General features: G+C 37.4%; 1 protein-coding gene across 2 annotated transcripts in view; it reads right to left on the reverse strand.

The window, feature by feature from the left end:
- Positions 1-22,076, reverse strand: part of ADAMTSL1 (ADAMTS like 1) — a 470,149-nt gene that overhangs the window by 429,485 nt on the left and 18,588 nt on the right. The window contains exon 2 of one of the 2 annotated variants that reach the window (XM_063321444.1): positions 11,622-11,767. The exons of the other annotated variant lie outside the window; for it this stretch is intronic. Coding sequence (XP_063177514.1) covers positions 11,622-11,753 — 132 coding nt within the window. The 5' untranslated portion in view covers positions 11,754-11,767. The remainder of the gene's footprint in view (positions 1-11,621; positions 11,768-22,076) is intronic. 2 annotated transcript variants of the gene reach the window in all.

A 22,076-nucleotide genomic window follows, 5' to 3' on the forward strand; every position in this document is an offset into this window, starting at 1 on the left:
CGGAGCTATATCTCTAAATAATCAGTATTCGTATCTGCTAATATACCTGATCACTAGCATATTTCACACATTTTGCTCAAGGGAAATATGGACTTTATATAGAAAGTCACTGTCAGCATGATTTAAAACAATCATCTGCCTTACTCTCATAGTGTTGTGGATAAGGCTGTCACAAACACAGTGGAGCAACCTTAGTAAGTGGATTGTTGTTGATAAACACACAGGAGCATATAAATTCCCTCCTCACAGAAAAGAGCTGAATATGATACGAATAACTCTGGACAACAATAATAAAATGATAAAATGTAGTCTTTCTACACCACTGCCTTGTGCTATTAAGAGAAGAGGACCTTACAGAGGCAAGATATTGAAGTGAAAGGCACTGCTTGGGAAAAAGAGTGGAAACAAGAGAACCCATTGATTCACAGGGAAGTTCAAGCCCTCGGGGCTTATTTGTTTTTAGTAAGGAACTAGGTTTCCCTACTTAGCGAGTCTGGTGGAGACCCGATTCTAAGTATTAAAACAGTGGAGCTAATAGCGAAATGCATTCCAGCATGTAAGTTACTGAGTCTGGTTTTAATTGCCACATGTGCTATCCATTATCACATAGCTGCTTATACTCTTGTCTTCACTCTAGAATGAGTTTTCCCAAAACCAGTAACTGTTTACAGCCGAACAGATTTGAAATAATATTAAAACTTTTCAGAATTTGATATAGAATTTTTAAATTGAGCTTTCAACAGCTTCGCTTGAAGAGGGGAGATTTCTACATTTTATACTTAACAGAACCTTTTGAGAAGCACGCTTGGAGGATATAACTAAACCAGGAAGCAAGACTATGGTCAGCTACTTTCTGAAAGACACATAGAGGATGACAGGTGTATACGAACTGATAAAATTACTTATTCAGGGCTACTAAGCTCATCATTACTTTTTACAGAGGAATTTCAGGGTGACAAATGGCTTCTGGCTTCTCTCTCCATCTGACTGCAAAAATTTTAACAAGGATTGCAATGATGAAAGCCCATTAAGAGGTCATTATATACGTAAAGGGAATACGAAGTGTCTAAATATGTTTTGCTTTGTGTTGCAAGGGTGAGCTGTACCAGCAAGACTTGAAAAATGCTCTGCATCCATGCATAGCGTACTTGTTCATATCATCACTCTCCCTCATCAACACCTCAGCTATGACTGGATTAGAATTCAACACTTCAGGAGGTAACTGAAAAGTTGACCACAGGGAATGTAGGCTGGATGACAGTGTAGGTAGTTCCTTGAAGATAAGAGTTTTAATAGGGGTCTCGTGGCAGATCTGATGGGACTCTCAAATGTTATATTGTGACCTTTCTACGTTGTGACCTTTCTTTGGTGTCTCATGGCATGTCTGAAAGATGTATTTCAGCACTGACATTCAGAATATTTCAGATTAGTCTTCCCTTTCATGATAGGATTACGGGACAGAAGAAGGGCCTTCTGTAAAACCCAGCTTTGCGAAAAAAAAGTGAAAAGAAGATAAGTGAACCTCATTGGAGCTACATGGGCTTTCAGGATGAAACTCTGCACCTCATGAGCAGCACTAGGGTCAGCCTCGTTAGACATTGCAGCAGTAGCACAGATAAAACTGAAAGTAAAACTTTTTTTACATCCATTTGATTTCTCTGTAGCCAGAGCTTCCTTTCTTAATTAAGTCTTAGTTTCATTTGTGCAGTCATGAGATGAGGAAAAAACCTCAAACTTTGAAGTTAACAAGTGAAAAGAATCCAGAGATAGTCATTCAAAAATCTCGAAGTATTAATAGTACAGAAATTTACAGGGAGCTAATAGAAAAATCCCCTTCTAAAAAGCCAAAGAAAACCAAGTTTTAATTAAAACATTTTCTTGTGCTTTAAAGGCTTAAACAGAAATATTTGCAGGTATAACTGACCTACCAGATAGACAAAGCCTGTTGCAGTACAGGAATCAAACACAGAATTTCTTTATGGGTAGAAAGGGGCCTATAACACACTTTGTGTGGTGGTATAGTTGTGTATTGCAGGCAGAGTGGTTTTACTGATCCACCTAGTGATCAAGATTCCATCCTGCAATCTGCGTACTGTCCTTTAATGGTACCTTTATAGTTAAGAAACCCACCTACTCTAGTGTTTACTGTAAAACACTTACTTCTTGTTGGCAAGTTTCACTATCTATTTAGTTTGTCCTCCCGTATCACAAAATTGTATAATTTCGCCAGTAGCAGAGTTACCAGGAGATTATTTTAGCCTAGCCGTTCCAGGGCACTACAGTCCGACCTTTCTACCCTGTCACCCATTCCTAACAGTGCGAGGAGAAGTTCCCGGCAACATTCGGTGATGCACCCTGAGCCCAGTGGCACTTTCAGGGGCCTGGTCCTATCAAGAGAGACATCTTCAAAGGTCAGCCAGGTCTCCAGACAAAGGTGCAACTTCATCAGCCTTTTAGAATTTTTAAGGTAAGACCCATTTCTAAAAAGTGGGTACTAGTCTATTTCCAACATGATTACAACACCATATATGCATCTTATTTCAAAAAGTAGAGTTTACGAGACCACTGGCTTCAATGAGGTTGGGCATCCACACTTTTGTGCTGAGTTAGGTTACTCCTCTCAGCATAGCAATGTCCAAATCCACCTCTCTACAGCCTGCTTCAGTTGTTGTCCCTCCTGTTGCTGCTTGTCTCATTGAAGGACTGCTTCTTTCTCAGGTAAATGCTTCCACAACACTTCTGTTGAGAGGTGTTCTGTGTTGGGCACTACATTGCCACCTCTGAAGCTTTATACAGCCACCCTACTGGAACACTTGATAATTTTATGCCCTTATATTTGAGGGAAAAAGTCTGGAATACGAACATGAAGTCACTGCCCAGTAAAGCAAAAACTCGGGGGGGCGGGGGGGGCTATTAACCTTTACTATACTATACAGGTTTGAAGGATTTTTCTTTAAAAAAGGTCAAGCATAAAGTGTCACCTGAGCACTAATGCAGTACATGTAATGATAGATCATAAATATATTATTTTCTCGCAGTAAGTTGTAACAAGGATCATGCCACATGTTCTATTAGCTTTTCTTAAACACTTATGATCAGGAAATAAAAAAGGTATTTTAAAACGGCAATTTGTTCCCAAAGTACTAGGCTGTTCAAGCACAAATATGCCTCAGTTCAAAGGAAAATCTATAAAATAATTACATGTGAATTTGGATGCTTTAAATGGACATGCTAAGACATGTGCAGTAAAGGCAATTAACTGCAAAGGATATTTCTTTTACTCTCTTCTCTGCTTACATAATTCCAAAGTAACACTAACAGTAGTGCACAGGAGATAGACAATTTAATATAAGATAATATATTTATATGTACCTGGTTGCTTCACTGGACATTACAGATATAAAAACCACAGTATCAGTTTGCATATTTATGTAATAAAAATTTTTCACTTTTTACTCACTCATTTTGTATGTATAAATGTAAGAAAATACTGTAGACTTTTTATTTATAGTATTTATTCTCCTGTATTTATAGTTGGGTACAGGAGACATTAAAGGACTTATGAACAAGAGGTCATTTCTAAAATGGGTTCAGCTGGAAGGAAAAAATGGTCTCAATATTGACATGAATAGATTATGAATTAGGGGACTTCATCTCAGTTCTTGAATTAATTTTCCTCTGCATCACTGGGATCTCTCTACAGATGAGGAATCATTAAACAGCAGCTGGTCAGAGGTAACAGAAGTGTTAAACATTCTGCTGAGCAGTCTAAAATAAGCCCATAATAATAATGTAGGGACAGGATTTTTTTTCATGGCTTTTATTTTTTTTAAATGGCAAAATCAAAACTGTGCTCTATGTCTAAAATACATCCTTCATTGAAGATTGACTGTAATTATGGCATCTAGTGAAATTAACCACTTTTTAACATGTCCTACATGATTTTTTAATTCTGAGTGTAATCCAGTTATTGAGGAATATAGCACCATGACACTTCTCTGGCACCATATCTACTACGCTCTAGTCAGTTTTACTCTTTTCCTCTGCAGTTTTTATCCATCTTGCTAAAATATGTACAGATCAGTTCTAAGATGGAACATGAAATCTACTTCCAGCAGTCCCCTCCAACCCCTAACGTTCTGTGATTCTGTAAAATGGTACAAAAACAATGTAATGTCAAATACAATACAGTGCTCCTGCTTCCTGATCTACTGAGCATAACCAAGGAAGAAGTGGTGCAGGTGGGGCTTTCACAAGCTTTACTCATCCCCAAATTCCATACTAGGTGTCTGGTGCAAATGGCAGCCAGCCAGCTTCACAGCAGCTTGCTGTGATTTATACTGCAAACGCCACTGCTATGGACTGGGTTCAGAACTGGCAAAATCAAGGTTACTGTTTAACTGCCCCCCAGCTCCTTTAATCTAGACACTCCTTGGAAATGAGGACAGATGCAGTCCAATCCACAATATAGTCTGTTATGAAATGAGAGATAAATTTTTTGAAACTCTACCATGTGTGATTCTCTGGGTGATAGAGAAAGGTGAAAGGTTAGTCTTGAAGCATGGGAATATCATATAATTAACCAACAGGGTGTGTTGATGCAGTTTAAAAATGTAAAAGAACGGGGAAAAGAGTAAGAAACAGGACTTGCTATTTTGTTGTTGTTTTTCATGAAAATATATCTTGTGTTTGCCATAGGTTTAATTTTTTAGTCCTATTTCACAATGGATCAATGGTATTTTAAGCTGTGAATACTGACCCTTTATTAGCACATAACAGCTAGATCTTGGCACTAATGTTACTAGTCACAACACTGTCTGAGAAGAAATCATAAAGCTAACGTAACAGAGCTTTTTTTAAAAAGAAACACTGAAAATCCATAGCTCTCATTTAAAAAATAACAGAGTTAATATTACTCAGCTTTTTAAAGAAAAATCTTTGCAGGATCCTCTGTTTCATACTAAGTTTCCTAGTTTCAGTATTAGTCATTCTTTGCAATTTTCATGATCCACATGGGTAATCAAGCAAAGTCCCTTTTCAGCTGATACTTCAGACATAGGCTTTTTCAAGTCTTGTGAAGGGAACTGGTCCATGGAATTTATCAGATGTAGCATGCAACCTATCACTGTCTCTACTTGCAAAAAAAACCACAACACAAACCAGCTAATTCATGAAGTTTGTAATGCATCAACAAACTGTCTGACTTTCTTCCAAACTATGTTGTTCTGGAGAGTTTTCTGCACATGTTATCAAAGTAAAGGTCTGAAAGAATGATGAATTCATAGCATGCATGCTCTGTCCTACAGCATTTGACAGATAGCACATCCCACTGATCTGTGTCCCAAGAGAAAGGAGGACAAAGGGAGCGACAGGAGATATCACCAAATCATGCACTCCCATCTGACTATTGAAGAATTTGCTTTCGGTAATGTCTTCGCAGTCCCCAAGTACTTTTCATTCTGCTTCTTCCCTTCCTAGAAATTATTTTGCAAAATATAAGGATCGTTATCTACAGAACAGGAAGACGGAAATCAAAGTAATTTTTTACCATGGCTGGTAGCCATTTTACCCAGAATCATTTAAGTCTGCAAAGCCTGCAATGTTTCTGAACCATAACCTTAATAGTGTTTTCACTCCATAGGTGGAGACAGATCTTAATGAACATGAAAAGGTGCATAAAAACAAAAAGGAAAGGAAAACACATACATCAAAACAACAAGGCATCAATCTGAGACGTGCCCTGTCTATTGCCCTAAATTAACTACAGCATCTTTCTTTTTGAATCAATACCAGGGTTTGACAAGCCGACAAGCAGGTATAAAAGCATAAGAACTGAAGCAGAGTACTTGGGTCACAGAGAACAGAGATCAGACTTCTATAGGATGCAGCCAGTTAAGAGAAGTTAATTAAGAGCTTGCTTTTGGTAGGCAAGTATCTTTTAAACACATATTCCCATTTTGATGTCTATTTGAGTTTGAGTTATACTCTAACCTGACTGGGACAAAGCCAGTGCCACACCATACCCTTTAATACTCACCAGGAACTAAAGGCACTTGTGGAATGCAGCACTGTGCTGGGAACCTCTCTATCAATAGCTCAAAGTTAAGCAAACTGCCTGTATAAATGGAAGTCCTTTTCCTTTGGATCTGAAAGGCAAAGAAGTTTAATTAAGAATGCAGTTATCTCCAGTCAAAAGGAAATACTTTTATTTTTATGTTAAGTAGAGTGGCATTCCTGACTCTGGTAGGTTATGTTAGGAAAAAACAAAACAGTCACACCTTATTATCACCAATAAGCACTTTGCCATGTTATTTTTGGTTAGCTACAGAACTGAATGGGACAAGGTGGGTGTAATATGAGAAAAAGTTTAGGAAAAGCTGGATTGAGAAGGATTTTGGCATGATTCCATGGAATAACGGATAGTTTCTAAAGCAAAAATAAAAAAGTGGGATTAGCCAGAAAAAAACTTTTGCACTAAGTAAACAATTCAGAGTCCTACCCATATTGCTTTAAAGTCCTTAACCTAGCCAAAAAGTTGGTTTGTAAAATAATCATGTACATCTATGCTCCTACATCTCATTGATTCTTAGTAAGAAATTTTCACCTCTGAAAATTAAATTTTTATAACTTGCAAATTTTTAGTCTTTTCAAAGTTTTTGTCTTATCCATGTGTCCCTAGCCTATTCTGGCTTACTGCATGGCGTATGAATTGCTGTTTGACAGGTAGGTTGTTACAGAACTTGCATTGGAGGTCAAATTCTATTTAGGTCTTCCAAACAGTCAGGCTTCCTCAGACCTTGGATCAAATGCCTGAGTAAAAAACACTCTTACATTGCTATTTTGTGATTTCAGTGTGTACATGGGTGTTAAAAAATTCTACACAGAAAAGTAAAAGATATGTGCTTAAATTGACTTCTGCTTCCATTTTCAACAAAAGACTCGCATGCAGTGAAAGACAATTGGAACTTCTGTCAAAATATTGCAACAAATGGTTAATTACCTCAGGTAAGAAAACACAATATGTATTACTACTACTCTGTGTTAAAAGAAAGATCACTGCATTCTTAACTTTCTGACTCCTGCTTGTACTGGCTTGTCTCTCTTTTGCCAATGGAGATTACATGCTCTCTTCATTTGAAGTGCAACACACAGTACACCTCACATGCCACAGAAGGCTAGGGCATGTGCATTGTTTTTCCACTATCAGCAATAAGTATTATTTGTGCTTCCTATAGTAAGAATGTTCAATCAAGTACCAAATTAAGCAATTAAAGAGTAACACAAGTCAGTCTATTTTATTGTCCCAGTTTTGCACTTGCAGTGGATGACACAGATGCTCCATTCACATTTTACCTAACAGGTAATTGCTGTTAGGTAAATCACAAATTTTGTCAGTTTGTATTATCAGCCCTTTGCTTTTTTTTCTTTTGCCAAAAAAAAATCTAATTTTTTTTGAGAACCTTATTCTTAAGTTCCTCACATCCATTATTACATTTTCGTTGTCTTTTATGAAAGCCACTTTATGTACAGAACTTACTGTAAGCAGAATACAACTATTTCACAGATAACTTGGTGCAGTGCATGCTTTGTATTATGATCTAATGTGAACTGTGCATTCTTAATCCTGTGTCAATCATTAAACCAAGCCCTTTTTCTCTGCAATTTTTTCCATGATGCTCGGCTTCCTGTTGTCAGTTGTGTTACCTCCCTGAAAGAATGTTTATCCAATTATGGAAACAAATGGAGAGGCTGCTACCTTGCTAGTCAAGACTCACAACAGCACTTCAGTGGGCCCCCAAGCATAATTTCAAAGTGTTTCTCCACCTATAGACAGCTTTGAAATTAATTTTCTGGAGTGATACAGTTACATTGCATGGATTTGCTCACCATATGGGCAATCAAGCTTCTTGATGAAAAATGGCATATGTTAGCTATGTAATCAAAAAGTAGCTGTACAGATCCCAAGGGATAAGGAAACTTTAGCATTTGATTTGACTAAACCATACATTCATCACTGTAAGAGACATTTGTCCTGCCAGTTTGAAGTTGCTTCTCCACATAAAGCCAAAACACGGTCCCTGGCTATAGCCGGGCTTTTCAGAGAAGAGATTTAACAGACCTACCCTGCTCACGGGAAACCAGTAACAAAACTCGGGGAACTACACTTTCATTCATATCAGGTAACAGTTAGCTGGCTCCTGGGTGTCTCGCTGAAGAAATGGCGTTTCAGTCAGTAACACTGAACTACCCAGTAGCTGAGGTTGATGCAATTTATTGTGTCCTGCAAAGCACTGCAAAAGCCTTATAATTATTTAAACTGTCAGTGACCTGTCTTTGCCAAGCTTTCCTTGTCCTCTAATTCCTGCCAGAGTTAGCTGACTTGCTAATGAAGAGAAAAATACCTTCATACAACTGTCATACCTATTTCCACATTTAAAGGCTCCCGATTACCTTTTGGTGCTTCCACCAGGTTTGAAATCTCTTCGACATGGTCTACACACCAAGTTTTTATGAACTGCTACTGTCCTTGGAATTTCTTTCCCTCCGGTATAATTAAGCTACTGGCATGATCAGTAATCTCAGAACACACAACTCAGTCATATACTCTGTTGTTCAAAATAGCTCAGCCCACAGAATGTGGTTTCTATCAGAGTAAAATGCAATTATGTAGCTATAACTATCCACGCTCTTGTTAGACTAGGCAACAAACTACTTCAGCTATCACTAACCTGAGCGTAAGCAAGCCCTTGAGAAAAGAAGAGTCTTCTCCTCCTGAGGGTGAAAAATTAATATGAGCATTAACACAGATACCCATCTGTGTAAACGGACTACCGAAATGGTCCATTTCCTGATGACAATCTCAACGTTGATTTCTTCTGTTCGGGGAGTGATTTTCTCAGAGGGTGGAGAGGGGAAAGCAAAGGAAGAAAAGGAAGAGGTCCATGCTTCATTTCAATATAACTTTTTTAAAAAAAAAAAAAGAATTTGAAGTATCAATATTATCTTGACAGAGTTCTGCTTACCCACTGTTCAAGCCATAGCAAGTGAATTTTAAGAAGAATGCAACATTTCACTGTTGCCCAGAGCAAAGAATTTAAAAGGGTAGGCTCTCCACAGCCTATATTTTCATAATAAAATTTTAACAGGTAAAAATACAATCATAAATAAGCATTAGAGAGAACTGATTATTATTCAGAATATAGACATAGTAATTTTTTTTAATTTCTTAATGACTGGATCTGATTTGAGGCTTCAAAGGGAGTAACAATTAAGAAACTTTCACTTCTGAGGAATTAAGAGATAAAATGAATTCATAATTATAGCTCATGCCAGCAGTTATCTCAAACATTTCAGATTTTTTTTCTATCAGGGAAAAAAAACACAAAACTTGACCATTTGAAATTTAAACACAGCCAAGCTCAGACAAAGCACATAGGAATCAGTACTCAGATTGAGATTCCTGTGACTCTTACAAAGCAGCTCAATGCGCTCTCCATCAGGCTGTGGCCTCCCAGGTAGTCACTGGGCCACAGATTTAGAGCGGTTAATTGCCAAGATGCCAGAAGTTAACCTATATGTGCTAAATTAGGAAGTCAGTCTTCCTAAGCTTACTATATACTGAAAAGAGAAAAATAGGCACTTTCAGAAAAAAATTCATGTCTACCAGAAGGTCCATAAACGTTCCTGCTTTTGACAGAACAGGGAGCCTAAAAAAAAATTCCCCTATTTAAGAATTAAGCAGAGTAAATGACCTTTCCATCCTAGCTTCCTTCTTCAACAACAAAGAACCATACCATAAGACCTGGTAATAATAATTATCAGTGACAGCTTACAAATGAAGTGCAAGAGAAACAGATTCCAACTCCTCACTGCACAGGCATCTTTCTCATCTCTCTGGCTACTCCAGAATGGGTGCTGTTCTTTTCCTTAGTGTGAAATGAGAGAACCATCCTGGATATGGAGAACCCTCAGAACAAAAGTCTTGGTAAATTGAAATTTCTACACAATATCTTGACAAACAAACATTAGGCAACAACTGAAAATACGTTAGATAGGAACCTCTGTTTAAGTCATTTTTAGGAAGAACATGTAAACAAAGATGTATTTTATTTAACTGATGAATTTATAATCAAGATTAGACATTTATATCAACCTCCTAATAAGAGTGGAAAATACATTTGAACAAAGAAAACCTATTGCACAAGCACCATTAACACTGAAATTCACCCTGACCTTACACAGCACACGATGATAATGACAGCTTTAAGAAGATGTTTTTTACTGAGAAATGAGGAAAATAGTACCTGTGTTTACATTACATACAACGAGGCATAAGACAGCATTGATTAATTTAATGACTTCAATTCTCTTTGAAATGGATTTTCTTTCTAAAAATGCATATGCGCACACACTCCTTGGGGCTTAACTCAATCAGTACCTGATCTGAAGATCTCTGAATGGTAACCAGGACTACTGATAAATAAGCAAATCAAAGCAATGTCTTACTTTATGTATTCATAATAAACAGAAGAAGAAGAGTAGATGTAAGATGTGAATCATCGAGAAACCCCGCTCTATGCCGTCTTGCCCAGCACCACATTCAGAGTCTCTAGTTTTCCTATTATCTAGGCTCTGCCTAAATTTTCAACATTTTACAGGTAAGCAGTTAAAGTGTAGTGTACATTACACATACATAAATGCAGAGAGAAGCAGCATATATTTCTGTAAACCGAAAATACCCTTTCACTGAGTATTGGGAGTGGTAACACCCTTTTATTGACGTCAGTAAAAAGGGAAAGTTAAATCATTAACAGACGTTAAAAATCAATTTGGCTACTTCTGGCAGGTGAAGTCAGATATTTTATTATAAAAACGATGAATCTTTTGGCTCTTTCTTTCAATAAATTGATTTTATGAAATAAGGAGTGATAAGGGAGTTTTATGAAGTATAAACAGTATATATTATAAATAATAACACATGGCCCTAGAGCAAATGCTCTTGTGATTGATCACAGCAGCAGAATCCCTCGAGTGGCTTACAGCATAGTCACATTGGGATCATCTATTGTACAATCCATATGTTAACTAGATAACTGCCTAGTGTGGAAAATTTATAAAGTTAAGGCTAATGAAACCAGTTTTGTTTGCTAGATTTATTTCTCACTGCAGAGATGATGTAAATGGATAGCGGCACATGGCATGTCTTCAAGGGAGCAAACCTTACCTAATTCAGAGATACAACTCTCTAAAAGCAAAGAATAGTTTTGATTTCACCTTCAGAATGTAATCAGGAGAAACAAAATACAAGCCAGAAAGCACTCACACTTTGCCTGCACCTGCCAGTTTGTAGTTACAACAGCACAGTTCCCAGAAGTGAACACCACCACATTTCAGAGCAAAGGGACGCAGTGATTAACACCAGACAATACCAAATCAAAAGTAGACAAACAAATTAACAGTCACAACAGTTACGGTTCTGGTGTCCCAAAACGCTTTGTGCAGCCCGTGTAATTCAAGCAATGATGCAAAAGCGCAATGCCAGATGCCCATATGGAAATATCAATAAAAAAACAAACTTACAAGACCCTCCCAATTATCATAGCAGCTATTTCTACGCAAACCTGTTCTGGGAGCAACCTGGTTCCAACTCCCTGTGGCTGAGTCAGCACTTTGTTTTCACTTTTCAACAGTGAGTTTATGGATCTTGACTCTGCTGACATTTGTTTCAGAGAGGAAAAGGAAAACTGGTCCATAAAGTTCCCAAAGGCTGAAAAGCAAAACCAGGAATGCTTGTGAGAAAATTGAAAGCAGATTGCTGGGTGGACTCAACTGCCAGGGATCTTGGAGCTTGTAGGACCCCTTCTTACCAGGTGTTACTGCAGAAAATACTCTAAACGTAGCTTGCTACTAGTTCACTGTAGCTTACAGGTAATTAGGCCGGAGAAAACAGGAAGAAAGTGGCAGCTTGGTACACTTGGTACACAAAATGACAGCATGATAACTTTCCTCAAGCATGGTAAATAAGGCTGCCTATCATCACACAAGAAGACATTGTTCACTCAAACTGTTAGAGATGTCCAGACAAACCTTATCCAGCAAGCATCACCTGTTTCCATACACAATATAGTGAAATAAGCTACACAGACAGACAAGCTATGCTGCATTAATGGACAAACTGTGAATTTTGGATGAAAGACACAATACTCTTCCTTTTCATATTTTAGCACACTACTATTTTCTTTTATAATCTTTCCAGTTGTGCTGGTGCCAAATATATTATGAGGTAATGGTTGCCACAGACAAGTCTTCAACTCCAGTCATCTGTCAAAGTGAAAAGTCAAATAGCGGCGCTGCTTCCACACCTGGTCCTTGAACAAATCCATTGCACTGTACCTTTATGACAACTACAAATGAATTATCATTTGCTTGCATTGGAAAAGCAATGGAGGAGATCTCATTGAAAAGCCTTCTATTCGTCTTTGTCAAGAGACAGACTTGAATACAAACCTGAAGATATTAAAATAGCTCTTCTTCACCATTTTATCTAAACCAAAGGCATTCCTCATCAAGCTATCTTATGGTTCACTGAACTCTTCACAAATACATGGAAAGAATTTCCATGTGGTCAACTGACAACACCATCCCTCTCTCACATCTCCTTATGTTCAGCTGTACAGTGACTTTCAACTGATGTCTGGCAGTTTTTAACCATTATTCCTTCCTTCTGCCAACTCATCATATGTCCTCTATTTATTTGCATTAGACAAATAATTCTATTTTCTTTGTATTTTGTATTTAGAATCATAGAATGATTTGGGTTGGAAGGGACCTTTAAAGGTCATCTAGTCCAAAGCCCCCTGCAGTGAGCAGGGACATCTTCAACTAGATCAGGTTGCTCAGAGCCCCATCCAACCCAACCTGGAATGTTTCCAGGGATGGTGTATTTACCACCTGTCTAGGCATCCTGTGCCAGTGTTTCGCCACCTTCATTGTAAAAAATTTCTTCCTTATATCTAGTCTGAGTCTGCCGTCTTCTAGTTTAAAATCATTAGCCCTTGTCCTATCACTACAGACCATATTAAAAATCAGTCTCCATCTTTCTTATAAGGCCCCTTCAAGTACTAGAAGGCTGCAATAAGGCCTCCCTGAAGCCATCTCTTGTCCAGGCTGAACAAGCCCAACTCTCTCAGCCTGTCCTCACAGGAGAGGTGCTCCAGCCCTCTGATCATTTTTGTGGCCCTCCTCTGGACAGGTCCATGTGTTTCTTGTGCTGAGGACTCCAGAGCTGGATGTAGTACTCCAGGTGGGTTCTCACAGTAGAGCACAGTAGAGCACAGTAGAGGGGCAGAATCATCATCCTTTACCTGCTGGCCTTCTTCTGATGCAGCCCAGGATACGTCTGGCTTTCTGGGCTGCGAGTGCACATTGCTGGCTCATGTCCAATATTTCTTCCACCAGTACCCCCAAGTCCTTCTCGGCAGGATTGCTCTCAATCCTTTCATCCCCAAGTCAGCATGTAGTTCACATGAGGATCAGGAGGGCTTTTTGGATTCTTCAAAAGAAGCAATCCAGAGCACATGCAGAACAAATTCAGGAAAGTCTAGTATTAAAAGAACTATCCTATCCACCATTATTTTAGCAGCCCTACCCTTTTGGGAATATAGGATATATGAAAATTGAATACCCTTGATACACCTCTTTATATATTGTCTCTGTAATATCCCAAAGAAGAAAATAACAGAATCACATACTGTTTACTGTCAGACAGATTAAAAGCACTGCTTACCGGTTTTCAAATAGACCTGTATTTCCTTAGTCCATAAGTCTTCAAAAAAATTACTGCTGTCCACTATATTATTAACTGGTATTAAAATGAGTACTTATACAGTGTTAGACAACTTCAACACTTTGAAATTATGTTTTTGTTTTACATCTTTAAATGATCCATTAATTGTATAATTTTTTCCCCCAGCTAGAGGCAGGAAAACAAAATTTGTATCTAAAACATATTAAGAAAAATGGTTTTTCCCTTTTATAAGCAAGCTGTATTTTGCATATCCTTCAGCATCAAGCTATTTTTGATAGAAATAAAATGGTTAGTTCTAAGTTTGCACACCAGATATATACATTTATATTAAAAAGTTTCTTAAGACTCACCCTGTCCTTAACTGAATTTATCAACACACACATACATAGAATATAAATTTACATATATACATATATATATATGCACATTCCTTTCAAGTGTGTTGTTATGAGGGGTGTGCAGTTTGTCTTATTTCTTTTACTTGAAAAAGGCATCTGTGCTAAATTCTGAACCAGTAAGATCACAGAACATGCAGTACATGCTGCTCAGGAACTAAATGTACCCGCCATACCGTACATGGTGATTTTGGCATGTTGGCTCAGTCAACTCTTAGAAAAGCAAAGTCTAGTGGTCGTTGCTCCCAGCTAACATTACAACAAATAGAAAACCTTTTCACAAAAAGTGAAACTAAGCATGCTCAAAGCATTAAAAGAAAAGCTAACAAATGCAAATGATAAATTCTTTCAGTGGTTATATTCAGTCCAGGTCTAATCTAGCCTACTACTGTTCAAATTATTCAGTGTTCAATTTTGTGAAGCACAGTGACGGCTAAAACCAGAAATGTAATTCTGTAGCACTGGCTTCAAAAGTCTCTATTTCCTTGAATGAGGTGATGATCTTACTAAATATTGTTATCTCCTAGACTATCTGATCTAAACAGTGTTCCTATACAATACAGAATGGTTCCCAAGCAGAAGTAACATGTGCAAACCTGCTTTTCTGCTTTCCCACCTACTTAAAATGGCACCACATACCTTACAGAGTCAAAATATGCATCTTTGGCTAATTGCCCACATTCTGGAATGTGTGCTTCATTAGTTCTATCGAATTTATCCCTTTGTGGTTAAATTTATCTCGTGCTGATACAGACCATCATACAAGTGGCGCTCCAGAACTCCTTATATGCTCACATACTTAATGTATGGGCAATCAACATGTGGTTTTTAGCCACATGTTGCTTATGAACTTATGAACGCTGCTCTTGCAGTGTTACCTGCTAATTCACATGAGCAGCAGAAGGCCTCAGCTAACGTGGGGGCTACTGTATAAATCAAATTCCCAGATAGGGTGGAAGGATCTTCAAAGAAACCCCAGGATCCAACAGGTTCCCAGTCCCAGCATTACCCCAGGACAGGGCCCTTGAGGAGTCACACACTCTTCTGCTCACCAATGTGTCTGGGATGTGTTTGTGGCTCATAGCTACAAGAAGAGTTTACCATACAACCCCGAGTTAGTGCAGCTGCCACTTACACCTCGCAGTTCAAATAACCTTATTGTACAAGAAGAACCTTTTCTTGTATCATCTCAAAATCTTGTGCCTTCTGTAAGGGGAAGAGCAATTGGTTTTGAGCAACAATGCTATTTCTATGTGATTAAAAATAAGTAATTTTGAGTCAATATATCTTATCTGCATAGCTAACTTTTAAATTTCAACACAAGTCACTGTCTAGCTACGGATTCTTTGGGTAAAATTCTACAGTGCAGATAAAGCAGAAGGTGAGATTAAGACAATGAAAAACCAATGTGGTTCCTAATTACAGAGACCCATTTTTGTTATATGTAGCAATTGCCTACACAAGCATGTTAAGTTCTGACCAGTATTGATATAATTTTCATTTATTTTGCCCCAAACATGCAAAAAAACCCAACCAACCACAAAATCCCCACTAGTCACACAGTAACATTTTGCTAACAATTTTTTGCCCCTCTTGTTTTCTGTCCCTCTAGATTTTCTGTGTTTATGGCTCACGTACATGCCATTCTGCTGTATCTACTCTGCTCTACTATCAGGTTTGCTCATCACTGCTCCTTTCATATACAGGCATATATCTATGTTTCCCTCTCTATTGCTTGCATGCTGGTGACTTTGATCCACGACATGCTTCTTTTTCCTTTCCTAGTCACAGGACTTCAAAGATAGACAAAGATAAATCAAGGATAAATGTGGTTCTTAGCTCTTCACTGACAATTACTTTATTCCAGGTTATGATTATTAATCCAGTTGTCTTTAGATATATTGTATTTTCTAGCTTCTAACGTAGTAAGAAAACACTGAAATCCTTGAACAGCACTATAACAGTTCCTGATGAAGAGAAAAAAAATACCTTTTCAAATATAAATCCATGCACTGGCAATTTGCTTAGATTAGAAAACAAAAGTTGAATGAAAGTTTTTAAAAGGATTAATTTTCAGCCAATGCCTTTTTTGTCATGTTTCGTTCTGTTGAACAAAATACAGCTACAGAGAACACAGATCTAATTATCCAAACCATTCTGAAGAAAATGAAAAAGAATGGTTAACAGGATTAATCAGTGTGAAATTTTATTGCCATACTAATCAAGACAGGCAGTTTGGAGAGCCTATGACAATGAATAATACAAAAGTTGATAACAAATTATTTACAAAAAGCAATTACCTGGCAGAGAGAAGGGACATACTTGGGAGTACTTTTTTTTGTAGGGCTATGACAACAGGGATGGATAGAATCACGTGGGTCGCTGATTTCACATAAGAGGCCAATTTCAGAAAGCTCCATAGCATGCTTACCACACACATACAACCAAATGCCCCTGGGAATGACGGTTAGACACTTCTCTTTTTTACAAAGGACCTAAGGTCACAAATCTGTGCACTTCACGAGGAAGGGAAAAATCGAACACATCATTGGCACCCCTACAACAAAGAATTTGTTAAATGAAACTTCCCAGATGATCTTGAGGAAAGCACAGGGATGCTGACCTAAAAATCTGGCAAGTGGTTTAAGAGTGAGCAAAATGACACAACCAAGCACCAGGGAAGTTTCTCAAGTAAACAGCAACACTTGCACATGCAGCTCAACATCCTTCGAGCCATGGCAAATGTCCAGAGCTTCAGAGGAATGTGGGTGGGAGAAGAGGGGGAGGGAGGAACAAGTAATCTGCATCAGGAGAGGATGTAAATAATTCTTCCAAGATTCTGGAGATAACTAGCCTGTCATCCTCTTATTCAGGGTTAAGAAGGAACAAAGTCCTGTTTATATTATCACTGGTTTTGTATAATTAATATCATTAAATCTTTGTATTAAACTTTGCTTTCAATAAGACATGGTATGTTATTGTGGAGAAAACTGTTTATTTTTGCTGGTAGACTTGAAGAGGTAGGAGAGGAAGAAGAGAGAAAAACACGAGAACAGCCATACAGAATGCAATGGTTAAAGCAATTTCATGAAAATAAGCTACTGCCAACATTAAACCAGTCACTTTTCTTTCTCTCTTTTTTTCTGTTTCTTTCTTTCTTTTTAAATTTAATGGACAAACTGTCAGCCAAGAAAAGTCCAAGTCTAAAGGCTGCATCGGAACAAATAAATGTCTAGTTAAAGGCTTGTTGAAAAAGCAAATACCTCCCCCAAAAGATTATGGAACACCAGAAGGAGTTATTTAACTGTTTATCATAATGAAGTTCTGGTAACCTTCTCAGTTAATTGTTTCTGTCCATACTTTCCTCTAAACCATTTTCCAATGTGCAATGTATTATTGCATATAACTATTCAAAACATTTCCAGTGAGATTCCTGTGCCTGCTTGTGAATGTTGCTAGAGGAATTCATTAAGTGAAAATCCAGGGTCATCCTCTAGTCTGTTTTCATAACTTCCTCTGAACCATCTCTTTTCTCATTTTTAGAATTTTCTCTCTCTTGGAAATGAAACAATATTCTCCAAAGTACTCTGGTCTGAAGATAATCTTGCTAGATCCCTCGTTTTAAAAGTATTTATAATTGGTACTGGTATGACCAAAATCATGGCATAATGCGAAGAAGATGCCATATTTAAGGAGGCTGTTTCAAAGCAGTGCCTACATGTTCTAATCAGGAAATGGCATAGAATAACTTTTATTTTGTTTGCTTTCTTTGTTCTTATAGAGCTCAAACACAAAAGAAGAATGCTGTTTCAGTTTTGTTAAGTAGTTTAAGAATAATAAACACATACTATCTGTGTTAATTTAATCTTGTGAATTACGTAAACAAGCTTTCCAAAGGCAAATCTATTCTCTTTGACCAGCTATTTAAAAATAGTATTGTATGGTTAATCATTATAACCCAAGAAGTCAAGCTACTTGTTGCTGCTGAAGACAAACACAACCTCAAATTTCATATTGTTTGAATACATTGTACTTAATTATTTTAAAATACTTTTTAATTAATTCTGCCTAAAAATTCATACTTCCTTCTTTTGTAACTCTGACTTTTATTCTTGGATCCAATAACCCTACAGCAGACGCACTATAAGCCCTCAGCTTTCAATGCCCTGCAGTGATTTGCTTCTTTCCAAATTCTGTTAAAAAGATGAAAGACACGTTCCTTAAGCTCAACTATGAGAAAGTTAAGGGAGATTTTCCAACTATTGTTGACCTCAGTAGGATCAGGGACATGCTGGAAAGGAACAGTTCCAAACGCTTACTGTTTGAGGCTCCATAGATGGTTTGATCACTTCAGTTTAAAAACAAACAAACAAACAAAAAAAACCAAACAAAAAAACAAACAACTACAACAACAAAAACAAAACCAAAACCAAAAAAACCCCCAGTCCTCAGTGACATGAAACCAGCTGAAGTGATTTGAAGCTATAATCCCAGTAATTTCATTCTCTCCCCATTGCAACAGAGGAGAATCCTTAGAATTTCTGAACCTAATAATCTGTGATTCCTAAGAAACAAGTCATGCTGAGAACATAATGGCAAGGCTGACCTCTGAAACACTGTGAAAAAAAACTCTAGTTAAGTTCCTCTTTTCAAAAGAGCTCTTGAGATATCTCTTGCTAACTCCTTCACAACTTTGAAAATTTAGCTTCAAGTGAATAAGCTGCTGTTAAACCCAAATGAAAAAAACCCCAACATTTTCAAAGTCTAAAAAATTTATAATCCACCCTTTTAGACTAAAGGCACACAAAACCAGGTCTTACCAATGACATGGAAAGTATATCCAAGTTGCCACATGACCATATACTCCTTCTAGTCACTCTAGCACACTTTGAAATTTTTTTAGAATTTCTTAACTGTTAAAATCCAGTATAAGTCTTTTGTCCTTCTCAGAGCTTTTAAGAAACTAGGAATATTTGGATCCCTAGGCTTTAGATTTCAGAGTAAGTGAGAAAACTTCCATCTATAACTTTCTAACTTAGGCCATTTTACAAATCCAGTCTTTCATCTGGGCATTTTGGAATATATAGAAAGAGTAAACAGAAGTAAAAACCATATAAACCAAACTAAATACAAACAGCATGAAGTCCTTCCCAAGTACTCCTAAAAAGTAAAAAAGGAAAAAGAAATCCTTCTAATTTGTCAAAATAGGATGTAGTAGGCAAAAGTAATTGCTGTAAACATTATTTTAGTCTTAGGATATTTGACATTCTGTGCTTTTTATGGAATCAAGATTCTATTCTAAATTTTCAGTTCATGAGAGATGCCACTGTTCAAACACTGCCTGCTGCAAGAATTGCAAATGTGTCAAAAACTCATGTTCAAGAAATGAAGTACGGCTGCCAAGTTCAGTATCCTCACTGCCGATTTTGCTTACTGTAAGTTTTCTATGCTACAAAGACAATCAGCCAGACACATATATCAATATGCAGAACTGTAGAATGAACTCTTCATCAAGGTGGTGTATCCAGAGAAAAGGATGTACTGTCAGTTCTTTGGCTTCTGTCTCCTATATTTCAGCTATACTACAATGTGTTGACAAACGCATTACAGTACAGTATTAAAAAAGAGGAAGTTTCTTCCTAATTCAGTTTTACAAATTGCTTTCCAGGACACAATTTTACCCGGTATTACAGACAAATTTCTCAGCAGCTGTAATCCTGGAAAAAGCTGGATAACATGACTAAAGCAGGGATAGTGATGGAAACAGCACTGAGAAGGGGTCTGAAGGATACGTGCCCATGACTGATTGTTTACACAATGCAGACTTTGGGGAGGAGACATATAATCTTGTTATTACAAGTAAGAAAAATGCTCCCAGCAGATCCAAAACGGAATTTTAGCGCTGATGTGCAAAAATCTAACTTCAACTATTTTAAACATCATTTTCAGGTGTTAATCCTGTAATCCAAAAACATTCAGCTAGCAAGAATGCAGCTAGCAAAGGTTCTGCCATTAAAGCCTGTGGTTTTCACAGTTGTTATTTAAAATACAATGTTTTGTGAAGAACTTTGCAAAGAACGACATTGTGTTCTGCTGTGCAGTGCCTAAAGAGCATACATATCCCTGCTTTGAAACCAACCAAAAGTATAAAAGACACAAGAAAATATAAGCTCTCATCTCTGTTTTACAACTGGAAAGGTTGTATAAAGAGTGTAAAACATAGGGTACTTAAGAGATGTTAGAAATTCAAGACCTCAGCTTGATCCTGTGTCAAGATCTATGAATAAAATATCACCCTCTGGCTGCAGAGTTGTATGGGGGCAAGAAGAAAAGTCTGGAGGTAAAAGGTTTTTAAGAGGCTCCAGTTCATAGCCCAAAGGAAAACACTAGTAAAATGCAGGTTCGACATCCTCCTTTCATTCCCACATTTCTCCATTCATCAGCGTGTAAGGGGTATGCAAAAGACAAGCAGCATTGCTTGTTTTGCTGTTGAAACGGTTTCCCCCTCCTGACACAGAAATGGGCGATATACAGAACGCTGCCTTGTTCATCAGACAGTCAGATAAGCATCTGAAGTTGAGGATAAAATCTGAAATGTGGTATCAGAGTTTAAGTTCCTGAAAACAAAAAAAAAAGAAAACAAAAACCATCTTTTCTTTGAGATGTAAATACCTGTAAGTATAAAGGAAAATTCCTTTTCTCTTATATATTTTCTTCTTTGAGGGTCAGACTAATCCATTTCCTCTTTTCAACCACATTCAACTTGTTTTGCTACTTGTATCCTTTTCTAAATACTCCATATCAACCCTGTCTCCCTGTTGCAGGATATAACACTCAAAGAAGTGAACCTTCGCCTCCTATCCCACTGGCGTGAAAACAACAGAGTGAGATTTTTCTGCAAGTGACTATCTCTTCTCATCCCCCAAAAATCAACCAACCAGTTCAAATGGAAAGTCCAGCTTTTCCCTACTACACATGATACGTAACTGTGTGCCTTGCTCCATCCTCATTATTGAATACAGGCACACACGAAAAACATTGAAATTCAGCCTTTGAAGAACAACTTTAGACAATTTACTAATATATCTATACAATACAAGGGGAATTTTCCCTTAAATTGGAAACTTACAGACCTGTTTGTTTCTGGTATAGCAGCCAGTAAGCCATTCTGTAGCTTGACTGTGCAACAGCTATATCAAAATTTTACGAGTCCATTTTTATTGCATACTTATCTTACTGTTATTCAAAATATTTTGTCTATATTTCAGCAACATTGACACTAAGTATAATAATTCAAAAACTTGGTGCTGTCTTTGTGGTTAACTCTTCAATTTTGTTTAAAAATAACTAGGCACCTCTGTGCTCCAGGACAACTTTTTGTCTAGGAGGAAAAATAAGAAATTAACTTCATCTTCTCCCTCACAATTGATTTAGAGGAAAAAAACACTCAAATTACACCAACAGTTAGGGATTCCAGCTTCCCCAGGTAATTGTCTGCACCAGCATCCTCTCAATACATCAACTTTATTAAGGGAGAAATAATAGCTGAGAAACTGTACACCGCCTGAAAGAAGCAACTTTGTTTGAAACATTGGCAGTACCATCCTTCCAGGTCTCTCTAACTCTTCATCTCCATAACACTGCTCAATCACTGACCCTTCTGTAATAAAATAATCTTTGAAATGCCAGTGTTTCCTTCAAAAATGTCCTCTAACAATAAGAAAATATAAAAAGAAAGGACATCCAATTTTCAATATGCGTTAAAAATCTGTTCCTTCTCCTAACTCTCTTTTTCCTCAGGTAGGTGAAGTATAATCACCATAAGACAAGCACAGTCCTAAAATGGCCTAGCCAAAGGTCATTGAGGTTTTGTG

This window comes from Chroicocephalus ridibundus, chromosome Z (assembly GCF_963924245.1).
Source record: "Chroicocephalus ridibundus chromosome Z, bChrRid1.1, whole genome shotgun sequence".
Classification (NCBI taxonomy): domain Eukaryota; kingdom Metazoa; phylum Chordata; class Aves; order Charadriiformes; family Laridae; genus Chroicocephalus; species Chroicocephalus ridibundus.